Source organism: Notamacropus eugenii, chromosome 2 (assembly GCF_028372415.1).
Source record: "Notamacropus eugenii isolate mMacEug1 chromosome 2, mMacEug1.pri_v2, whole genome shotgun sequence".
NCBI lineage: Eukaryota > Metazoa > Chordata > Mammalia > Diprotodontia > Macropodidae > Notamacropus > Notamacropus eugenii.
Genome location: NC_092873.1, coordinates 19,313,266 through 19,325,618, shown reverse-complemented (window position 1 = coordinate 19,325,618; position 12,353 = coordinate 19,313,266). Strand labels below are relative to the sequence as shown.

Below are 12,353 nucleotides of genomic sequence, written 5' to 3'. Positions count from 1 at the left end.
TCACATGTGTATACACACAATCACACATATAATCCCCATTCACACACACGCCTACACTATTCCCACATCCATACATTCACATGTACACATCTATCCACATACAAACTAGTACAAGATACATACATATCTACACATACACACAAACCCCTCTAACATACACACATGTCACTATACCCACCCCTCTCCACATGCCCATACACACTCATCCACTCACACACTGAGCAGGTGTACAAGCAGCTTCTTGGCCACAGGTGAGACAGTTCCCCCTTTAGGGGTGATAAGTGACTGGCACTGTATGTGAGTGCTGGTGTGTCTGCCTGTCCCTGGCCCATACCCTTGTTCACTGTCACTGTTGCTGTTGTTGGGGGGGATTTATTGATGAAGACCACTGCTAATGAGCACCACTGGGCACCTGCTTTGGGGGTGATGTCCAGAGGGGCCTGGGGTGGAATTTCCCCAGGAGTAGGAATGGTTCATGTTTTCTCTCCCCACATTGCCTGGCACAATGCTTCCAGACTGGCTGATTTGGACCTGGAGGGGTTCCGTGACTTGCCTGAGGTCACACAGTCAGTCCACCAAGTACGTGCCCCAAATGCTGAGGGGCTGTGAGGATGAAAGATCCATGTCAAAGCCCTAAAGAACAAAAGAAGCCTGGACTGTTGGACCTAGAAGGAACTTTATGGGCCTACTGAATACAATTCCCTCATTCGCATTTTACGGATGGAGACACTGGGAGTCCAAGAGGGAACCCACGTCTTCCTCAAGATGCTGTAGCCACGAGGACACTAACCTGAAGGGTCTGGAGACAAAGCGTCCGAAAGCTGCTGTGGGTGCTGCCAGCCACGATGCTGAGGATAGAGTTCACAGCCACAGGGATGAAGGTCTGTAGTTTCTGTTGGGCCTGAAAAGGACAGAAAATAAAGGCAGAGGGCAGTTGGTATCATATACACCAACCCCACCCCCACCCCCCCCCCACCCCCGCCCCAGGAAGCCTCACAAGAGCTCAATTAAATGGGGCAGAAGGGCGAAAGGACAGAAAAGAAACATCCATGTTCTAAGGATACTTGGACATTTCAAGGAATCCCAGGAAAGTTTTCTGCCTCAAATAATAGCCTTGTTGACAAAGACCCAGAACAGTAATAATTTTCAGAAACAATAATGTGTCAGTTTTGCCATTTCAGGGCTCTTTTTTGCCTTGGAAAGTACTGATGAAACAAGAGGGGAAATACCCAAGACAACAGGATAGAGAAATCAAGCCAGAGAGGTGAGTTGGGGAGGATAAAGAGAGGGAAAGAAAACCTGGTGAGCAGGAGACAAACAGCATCTCCTGGAGAGAGGTCCGGTGTGTGTGTGTGTGTGTGTGTGTGTGTGTGTGTGTGTGTGTGTGTGTGTGTGTGTGGTGTGTGTGTGTGTGTACCATGGGTGTGCATGTATGTACTGTGTGAGTGCTGTATGTACAGTGTGTGTTGTACATATGTGGATTGTGTGCATTCATGTGTGGGTGTGTGAGTGTGCCCATCGAATGCACACACATCCTCAGTCCCTCTGTTTAAGGCTGTGCTAACTCTCTTGGTTCTAACTAAGGGAGATGCAGATTGTGCTAGAGTGGAAGGTGGGGAGGGGAGGAGCAGGGCCCAGTAAAGTTCAAGGGGAGGTGGAGGGGAAGGGGTGGTTCCGTTCTCCACCTAGTTGTCCCACCCCGACCTCTATGGCCTCAGTCTAAACCTCTCCTCCTAGCCAGAGGGGACAAGAGAGGAGGAGAAGGAGGGGCCAAGGGAGACCATTTCCTTCTTTTTTTACCTTGACTACCTGGTGGCACTGCCCCAAGGCCTGGTCCACAGCCATCTGTACAGCACCCTGTACCAGGCTACGGTTCTCCAGTAAGATGCTATTAAGATGAGTTAGAAGCAAAGACTGCATCCCTAAATGGAGAGAGAAGATGAATGGCTCTGACTTAGGATGAATCATTCATTCACTTATTCAACAGACATTTTTTTAAGTTTTGTTGACGTCTTTGATTTTCCTACCAATCAGTCCCCAATTTACTGTGCCTCCTCCCCACTGAAAACTTCCTCATAACAAAGACAGTAAAGTAAAACCATCCAACACAGAAATGAGGTCTGACAGTATGTGACATACCGTCCCCATAGCTCCCCACTATTCCACTGAGAGTCATTCAGGCCCCTGCATTAATCATTACCATTAATCAGTTTTGCCACATCTGAGGGCTGTCTTCATCTCAGGGACTGGAGTCCTGGGCAGATTAGTTTCCTGCATCTGCTCCCTTCACTCATCTGTTCAACCACATCCTCCCATATTTCTATCAATCTGCCATCTTTGTTATTTCTTAGAGTCCAACAGGGGGCTCCCATCAGATTCACAAACCACAGGCTGTTCAGCCATTCCCCAACTAATGAACGCCCCAGTTCTTTGGGAGGGGAAAGGAAGGGAATGAACATGTATTCACTTACTAATCTTATCTAATCGATCCTTTGAGGCAAGTGCTACTAATATCCCCATTTTAAAGTTGACGAAAAGGTAAAGAGTTGAAAGGACTTGCCCAGGGTCCCACAGCTAATGAATGTCTGAGAATTCAGACCTTCCTAGGGCTGGGGGCCTGGGGTTAAGAAGAAGTCTATCTTCCTGAGTTCAAATCCAGCCTCAGACAACTGACCCTGAGCAAGCCACTTCACCTTGATGGACTCAGTTTTCTCATCTGTAAAAGAGTTGGAGAAGGAAATGGCAAATCAGCCCAGCATCACTATCAAGAAAACCCCAAATGGGGTCACAAAGAGTTGAACATGACTGAAATGATGGAACAGCAAACCTACGATGTGCCACACACTGAGCTAAGCACTGGGGATGCAAAGAAAGGCAAAACCCAGAGTCCCTGCCCTCCGGGTACCCACAAGTCTTAAGTTCAGACAAGAAATATAGATGATAACCTGTGGAGGACCTAGAAGGGCTTTTTGCAGAAGGTACCATTTTAGCTGGACTTAGAGGAAGTCAGGGAATCCAGGGGGCTGAGAGGAAGGGGCAGCATGGGATCCCAGAGAATATACATCAGAACCAAAGAAGGCCCCAATAGTCACTCCAGAAGGGCACAGAGACGTCCCTAGTGCAAAGTTCCAATTCAGAAAGTGGGGGCCCCAAAATGAAGAGCTATTATAGTGCCAAGGACGGCCAGGACACAAATCCAGAAGAGGAAAACTCTAAAACATCTCTAAGCAAAGACTCAAAGGAAAGCAGAGCTTAGGCATGAGACCACCAAGAATTTCTGAAAACATGAAGCAAGAGTTAAAAAATGTTTTTATCAATGGAAGGAGAATGCTAGAGGAAAAATGAAAGGAATCAGAGCAATGGAAGAAAGAGTAGGAAAGGGAATTAGTATCCTGGTATGAAAACTGCCTAAGCAACAAACTCCCTGAAAATTAGAATGAACCAAATGGACAGCCAGGAGACAACAATGCTGCTCCTCCTTCATTTTTGAAGAGGACAAGTGACAGCATAGGTGACATCCTGACTCCTGCAGAGCCTCACTCTCTCTTCCAGAGTCATCCAAGTCCTGGCGCAGGACAAAAGCCAAGATGACCAGTGATGGTCCAGGATGCAGCAGACAACCTTGGCATCTTCGATGTCTGACCAAGCTCCAAGCGCTGCCCAGTGCCTGCTTCATCCACCTCCCTGGCCACTGGAACAAACTGTTCTCATCTGCCCATTCTGCCAGTGGAAGTCTTCACATGTTTGGGGTAGATATCTCCCTAAGTCACTGATGGTTTTGAGGTCTGTTGGTTATCCTCCACCTGGTTTAGCCCATCTGCTGAGGCAGTTTTAGTCAAAAGACTAAAAAATAGAATAAAGTATATCTTTCATCAAAGATAAAAATTGGCATGGAAAACAGATCAAAGAAAGATAACTTGAGAATCAAAGCAATGATCAAAAAAAAGTCCTGGATATCGTATTTCAAGAATGAAAGAAATTAAACATAGCTATTAGAACCAAAGGGCAAAAGTAAAAACAGAATCTTCTAGTCCCTTCCTGAAAGAAATCCAAATAAAAACTCTCAGGAACATCATAGCCAAAATCCAGAGCTTCCATGTCAAAGAAAAAAATGCTGCAAACAGCCAGAAAGAAAGAATTCAAGTATCAAGGAGCCACAGTCAGGATCACAAACAAGTGGAAAGTTTAGAACACTATATTCCAAAAGGCAAAAGATATAGCTTTAAAACCAAGAAGAACATATTCAGCAAAACTGGATATAATCTTACAGGGAAGAAACAGGCCTTTGGTTCCAGCCATTCTTGATGAAAAGACCAGGGCTGGGAAGAAACTCTGAGTCAAGAAAAAGATAAAAAGGTGAACAGAAGTGGGCAATGGAGTCCTGGCAGGATCCAAGTCTCCTCTCAGAACTTGAACGTCCTCAGGAAACATTCAGTTAAATAACACAAAGGGTCTGAGAATAGTTTTATTGTTTTTTTCCCAATCTATAGTCAAAATATATTGACTTACTTGCTCATCAGTCAAAAAGTAAATCAATGAATTGAGCATGCAGCTAAAGAAGAAAACCAACAAATTTAAAACTCTCAATTAACACCAAAAAAGAGATTCTTAAAATCAAAGCAAAAATTAACAAAATCTAAAGTTAAAAAACAATTGAACAAATAAAACTAGGAGCTGTTAAAAAAAGACTAAAACAAATAAGCCATTAACTAATTTGATTTAAGAAAAAGAAAGAAGAAAATCAAATCACCAGTATTAAAAAAGGCATGTTCACAACCACTGACGAAGAAATAGTAGCAATTATTAGTTGCTTTCACCCAGCTACATGCCTGTAAAACTAATGATCTAAATGAAATGGATGGATAATTCCAAAAATATAAATTGCCTAGATTAACAGAACAAGAAATACAATTTTCCAATAACTCTATCTTAGCAAAAGAAATTGAACAAGCCATAAATGAACTCTCAAACAAAAAAAAAAAACTCAGGGATAGGTGGATTTACAAACAAATTCTTGTTTGTTATTCAGTCGTGTGCAACTCTTCCTGATCCTGTGGACCATAGCATGCCAATGCTTTCCTTGGGGTTTTCTTGGCAAAGATACTAAACAAACTGTTAAACATTAAAAGAAGAATTAATTCCAAAACTACACAAACTATCTGGAAAAAATAGGGAAACAAGAAGGAAGGCCCTACCAAATTCCTTCTATGTGCAAATCTTTTTAAATTTTATTTTAAATTTTTATTTCTAGTGCCAAAATCTTTCTCCCTCCAGTGCCTCCCCCACCTATTGAGAAGTCAAGAAATATGATACCCATTTATACATATGAAGTCATGCAAAACATATTTCCACATTAGCTTGTGAGAAAAAAAACAAGAAAAATAAAGTGAAAGAAAATATCAGAGTGCAACAGTTCTCTTCGTGGAGGTGGATATTTTTCATGAGCCCTTTGGGATTGTTGTGGATCACTGTATTGATCAGAGTAGCTAAGTCCTTCACAGATGACTGTCTTTACAATATTCCTATTACTGTATACAATGATCTCCTGGTTCTGCTCATTTCATTTTGTATTGGCTCACATAGATTTTGCCAAGTCTTTCTGAACCCATCTCTTTCGTCATCTCTTACAGTACAGCGGTATTCCATCACAGTCATATACCACCACTTGTTCATCCACTCCCCAATTGATGGATGTCCCCTCATTTTCCAAATCTTTGCTACCACTGAAAGAGTTGCTATAAATATTTTTGTACATATAGGTCCTTTTGTTTTTTCTTTGATCTCTTTGGGGTAGAGAACTAGTAATGGCATTGTTGGACACATTACAGCCCACAAATATAGTCTTAATATCTAAACTAGAAAGAGTTAAAAAGGAAAGAAAATTATTGACCAATTTCCCTAATAAATGTTGATGCAAAAATTTTAACTATAATATGAGCAAGTAGACTACAGCAACATGTCATAAAGGCCATACACTGTGACCAGGATAAATCTGTATCAGGGATGCAGGACTGGTTGAATGTTGGGAAAATTACAAACATAATCGATTGTATTAATAGATGCAGAAAATGTTTTGCACAAAATACAACACCCACTTCTGTTAAAAACTTCAGAGAGCACAGGAATAAATGGAGCTCTCCTTAAAATAAGTAGTATCTGTCTAAAACCAAGAACAAGCATTAACTGTAATGGGGATGAGTTAGAATCCTTTCCAATAAGATCAGCGGTGAAAGCAAGAATGTCCATCATCCCCATTCAATCCTGTCCCAGAAATGCTAGCCATAGCAATAAAATAAGAAAAAGAAATTGAAAGAATAAGCAGAGGCAATGAAGAAACACAACTGACTTCTTTAGAAAAACTTAGAGAGTCGACAAAAAAACTAATAAAAACGAGTAAAAATAAAGTTTCAGGATATAAAATAAACTGACACAAATCATCAGTATTTCTGATTATTGCCAACAAAACCCAGAAAGAAGAGATCAAGAAATTCCATTTAAAATAACTACAGATGGTACAAAATACTTGGAAGTCTACCTTCTAAGACACAAAACTATATGAACACAATTATAAAACATCCCATATGGGCAAAGACATCTAAATAATTGAAGAAATGTAAGTTGCTCATGGATTGGTTGAGCCAATATCATAAAAATGACAATACTACCAAAGTTAATTTATTTATTTAGTGCCACACTAATTAAATGGGCAGCTAGGTGGCACAGCGGCTAGAGTGCCAGACCTGGAGTCAGAAGACTCATCTTCCTGAGTTCAAATATGGCCTCAGACACTTCCTAGCTGTGTGATCCTGGGCAAGTCACTTACACTGCCTCAGTGTTCTCACCTGTAAAATAAGCTGGAGAAGGAAACAGCAGACCATTCTAATATCTTTGCCAAGAAAACCCTAAACAAGGTCATGAAGAATTGGATGCGACTGAGACGAATGAACAACAACAACCGATTAAATACCAAAGGATTACTTTACAGAGCTAGAAAAAAATGACAAAATTCGTTTGGAGGAACAAAAGGTCAAGAATATCAAGCCACATAATGAAAAAAAAATGAGAAGGAAGGAGGGCTAGCAGTATCAGATTTCATATTTCTACACTGCAAAGCTTTTCACAAAGTAATTGTGAAAAATAATTTGGTATTGGATAAGAAATAGAGAGGTTCATTAGTGAAACAGGTTAGATGCACAATATATAGATGTAAAGGAGCACAGTATCCTAGTTTTTGATAATCCCAAAGATCCCAGCTATGAGGAAAAGAACTCGCTATTCAACAAAAACCAGAAAGTCGTCTGGTGAAAACTGGGTACAGACCAACGTCTCACCAAGAGGAGCCCAATAGGGCTCGTGATTTAGACATAAAGGGTGACATCATTAGCAAATTCGCGAAACGTGGAAGAAATCTCCTGTCACATGAAAGGCGAGGGAATCCAACAAGAGACAGAGAGGTTCACAGGAGGTAAAGCGGACAACTGCAATTACTAAAAAGTTTAAAAACAGGTGCAGAGAAAAAAATCTTTGCAGCAAGTTTCTCTGATAATGGTCTCATTTCTAAGATACACAGGGTACTCAGCCAACCTTATAAGAATAAGAGTCACTCCCCAACTAATAAATGGGCAAGGGGTATGAATAGACAGTTTTCAGATAAAAAAATCCGAGCTCTCAATTGCCATATGAAAAGTGCTCTAAATTACTAATAATTAAAGAAACACAAATTAAAACAACTCTGAAGAACCACCTCACATTCATCACATTGGTCAAGTTAATAAAAAAGCAAAATGACAAATGCCACAGAAGCTGACGGAAAACAGATACTTTAATGCACTGTGAGTAGAGCCGGGAACTGGACTAACTGTTCTGGAGAGAAATTTGGAACTAGGCCTAAAACGCTATTAAATTGTGGATGCCCTTTGACCCAGCAATGTGGTCACTCGGTCTATTCATCAGAGATCAAAGATAGCTCAAATTGTAGCCAGATGTACAAAAATATTTATAGCAGGCTCTTTTGGTGATGGCAAAGAATTAGAGTCTGAGGGGATGCCCATCCATTGGGGAATGACTGAACAAATTACAGTATATGACTGGGATGGTGTGCTATTGTGCTGTAGGAAATGATGAAGAGGAAGGTTTCTGAAAAACCTGGGAAGACCTATATGATGAGATGCAATGGAAAATGAGCAGAACCAGCTATACAGTAACAGCAATTTTTTAAAGCTAATCAAACTTTGAAAGGGGGAAAGAGAATAAATATTTATATAGCACCTATGATATATCAGGCACAACATACTTTACAAACATTGTCTCATTTCATTCTTACAATCACAGTGCAAGGGAGACGCTGTCATCCTCCTCATTTTACAGTTGAAAAAATTGAGGTAAACAGAGGTTAAGTGACTTGCTCAAGGACAACTAGTAAGTGTCTAAGACTAGATTTGAACTTAGGTCTCCCTAACTTGAGGGCCAGAGTGCTTTCAGAGTGTTTGAAAGATTTAATTAATTCCAGTAAACAGAATGACCAATCCACAGTCCCAAAGGACTCATGTGAAACACGCCATCCATCTCCAGATAAAGAGCTTTTCTTTTCTCTCTTTTTTTGGGGGGGAGGGGCGGCACAGGGCTAATGCTTTGCATGACTATATTTATAATACACTCTGTTTTTTCTTGCCTTCTCAACCAGTGGAGAAGGGAGAGAATTGGAACAGAAAACAAAACAAAACTGAACTTTTTAAAAAGTCACAGGACTGGTGAGTTATGAGGGAGGTGTGGAGTGGGAAGAGACAGGGAACCTGTGCAACAAGGTGGTGAGGGAAGGCAGAAAAGGCCAGAGAGTAGTACAGGGGATTCAGCTCTTACCTCAGAGCCCCAGGGTAAGGGCTGAAGTGCCTGGTAAGAAGGCAAGATGAGGAGATGGTAACCCTGGCACTTATTAGTACAGAGCCTGGCACCTACTGGGTGCTGGATAAACGTTTGTTGATTGGTTAATGGACAGGATGAGGAGCCCTCTCTTTCTGAGAAGAGGTACATGACCCAAGAACCGGGGCTTTAGAGGTGAGCACTGGCCTGAGCTTGGATGGGCCCTTGTACCCTGCTCAGAGCAAAGCTTTGTGGTTTGTCTCAGAAGCTGTTCTGTGAGTTGTGGGGTCTATCAAACCCTGGCTTTGATCATTAAAGAGCACTGAAAATGACCTCAGTGAACAGCACTACTAGAACCACAGAAACTCAGAGTTGTCACAGACCTCAGCAGTCTGCCCCCCAAGCCCTCACTTTACAGAGGACACTGAAGGACACAGTAACTACAAGGTTACACAACTGCTAGGCTGCACCAGGACCAAACCCAGCACCTCAGACTAAGTCCACCCCATGCCTGTGCTGTCAATGGGAAGGCACCAAGATGAGGGAGGGGCATTCTGCTCCTGTGCTGCCTGTGACATTGGTATCGGAGGCATGGGAGCAGGGCTTCAGAGCTGGGATGCTATCTAGATAGCAGATGGTGCTGATACACCTGGGATTACACAGGCCTTTAGGTAATGTGTGGAAGAGATGGCTTTTTCAAAATTCTAGATTTTGAAAAGTTCATTTAATTCACTTAGCAAGGTGGACCAGGCTGCATAATATCCATACTTGCAGCAAGTTATAGATCCTTGGACCACGTCACTGTTTGCTGAAGCCTTTTTCATGAATGGACAGTTCTGATCTCCTCCACCTACCCCAAGCCTCCGTCAGCTCAGTTGGAAATCCACTGTGGAAATCCACCATAAGAAAGAGCAGCAGGGTTTGTTCCTCTGGGTTCTGGGGCTGTCTCCTCTCACAGCATTCAATCCAATAACTCACATCAGGAAACACCAAATCTAAAGAATGAGATATTACAGGATATTATAAGATAAGCAAAGTTTTCAAATATTTCAGGGCGAAAAGGTTTGCCCCAGCAATGAAGCTTACACTGAATGGGGAACAGAAATATGGAGGCAAGTCAGCTTCCTTTCCAGTTTCTATATCTATAAGATAAAGTCAGTATCTCTGCCTGGCGGAATCCATGGAGAACAACAAAGTCACTTGGCACAGAAAACTGGGAAAGCATAATGCAGTTATGGTAGCCAGGGCCCACCAGAATAGAGCCATAAAAACCAAAAAATGCTAAATCCCCAGAATCCTCCCCAAGGTTCCTGGTCCTGAGCCCCAGAATCATGTGAGATCAGAAAACCTTTCCTACTATGGTTTATGTCCTAAGAACTGAGTATGTCCCAGGCTCACTACCAGATAATTCAGAGCAGTTCCACAAATTGGAAAAGGGTGAAAAACTGGAAAGTTTGAAAACAAAAATTAAAGCAGAAAAGAGAAAAGCCTCCGGGATTTGCCTAACTGATCTCTTTGGCATTAAACGTTTCTCCAAAAGGTAGAGACCCGCCCACCTCTCTCTGGGGACCTGTTGTCTTATGACCGAATGTCCATCCACCAACCCAAAAAATACAATCATTACTCTCTAGAACCCTCATTTTATTCTGAAACAGTTGAAAAAAAGGACTCCCCCTTAGGATCACTTCCTTATCTAGGCCTCTGCCTGTCACTTTGGACACTGCCTTTCCTTCCCAAGCATGGCAGCCAATGCTCTGGGATCTCTCTCTCCCACTGGGTGATCTGCTGGATCCAACTATCTCAGCTTCCCCCTGGATTTCAGGTAGGGAGAATTTATACAATATTCAAGTTAAGAGCCCTGAAGTCTCCCTGACCCAGCCAGTTTACTTCCATGTTTCTATTACTTGGCATTCTGGAGAGCCTGGTCAGATAATTAGAGGGACAAGCAGACCTCCAGATCTGCATCCTTTGCACACACCTGCATGGACCTGATCAGTTACACAAATACAACAGTCAGAAGCAAACTCCAGCTAATGGTAAAAACGCTGTATTGCCACCTTGTGCTTAATCTGCTTTTGCATGCGGTACCTCCTTTTTTGGGCTTGTAGCCAGATGCTTTGACCCTAGAGCCTGGTGGCTAAAATGGCACCATAGCTCATAGAGGGTAAGAGGGGATGCAGAGGCATGTGGACCAACTCAGACATGGCCAAGAGGGCTCCTCCCACCTCCATGGGCACTCCCTGAAAATCTCCTGTCAGGTGAGGGGAAGCCTGCCACCCCCTGGAAGCAGCCCCTTTGGCTTCTGAATAATTCCAGTCACCACGGCATTGTTCCCAATTCAGCCTGACTGGCTCCGGGGCTCACCTCAGGAGGCCCAGCAGAACAAATTGACTCCTTTCCTCCTAATGACGTGGGCTCCCCGAATTCTCCAGAGCCGGAGATTAAAACAGCTATGATGAAGCTCTCTTAGTAAGCCGCAGAAGAGGATAAAGGCCCACGGACTCTCTCCACAGCGAGCAAAAGCAGCCACAGAAGTGGAGGGTGGACTAATGCCAGGTTAGTGACACGTGACTTCAAACTGGATATACTTCCCCCCACCATTTGCTTCAAGTGGACAGCCTGAGCCAGCCCTCTTTATTCAATGTGCCAAAGGACTGAGCTTGACTTTTGCCTGCTTTGGCCATCTATAATTCTTCCCTCCCTTCTTCCCATGTCTGGGGTTTTTCAAGAGTGAGCTGTACCTTCTTCCAAACTGATATTCAAGTTGGGTGCTGCACACAAGTGGTATTTCTTCCAGTCAAAAAGGTAGGAATTATCATCAAAGACAGTTAATGGATGCTCCTGGTTTGGAAATATTAGAGGCAGACCTGAAGGTCCATACAGAAATACATATAGTGGCTAAAGAAAAATACCAAATTTTGGTTGCTAAATCCTCAGTATTAAGTGTATTATAACAAATATAGAATCGCCCTCGTCCGCACTTCCTGTAGATTAGTCATGTAAATCTAAGACTTAACCTCTTTAGGCCTCAGTTTCCCCATCTACAAATGGGTATGAGTGCTGCTCCCCCTTCCAGCTGTAGTCTTTGTCCTAGACTTCCTTCCAGGGCTGATATTCTCTTGTTCTGTGACTCTAGATGGAGTTGTACCACTCCGCGCTAGGCCTTTCCCAACTACTAGGAAGTTGTGGCCTTCTCCCAAATACCCTCAAGACTTTGTTTGGGGCTTAGGGTGAGACTCTGGCATCTCCTCCAGGAGCATTACTCAGGGGCACCTTGGGAAGACCGATGGCTGCCTCACAACCTTATGCTTTTGTCCTTGGCACTGTCTTCCATGGCAATATAGCCTAGAAGGATTAAGAATCTTCCCTTAGCAGCCTCTTGTGTCTTCTTACAGATTGAACTTAGAAAAAGGTGTTTCCTATGAGGATTATCAAGCCTGGCCATCAACCAGTGGAGCATCATAAAAATGAAATGTAGGCCAGGACAGCAAGAA

The 12,353-nt window shown here is 42.8% G+C and overlaps 1 protein-coding gene across 1 annotated transcript in view; it reads right to left on the bottom strand.

Moving 5' to 3' along the window:
- TOP6BL (TOP6B like initiator of meiotic double strand breaks) overlaps window positions 1-12,353 on the bottom strand; it is a 59,978-nt gene that overhangs the window by 5,995 nt on the left and 41,630 nt on the right. Inside the window, exons 9-12 of the mRNA XM_072639242.1 lie at window positions 11,601-11,757; window positions 9,714-9,854; window positions 1,801-1,922; window positions 791-901 (exon numbers count right to left, since the gene is read on the bottom strand). Coding sequence (XP_072495343.1) covers window positions 791-901; window positions 1,801-1,922; window positions 9,714-9,854; window positions 11,601-11,757 — 531 coding nt within the window. The remainder of the gene's footprint in view (window positions 1-790; window positions 902-1,800; window positions 1,923-9,713; window positions 9,855-11,600; window positions 11,758-12,353) is intronic.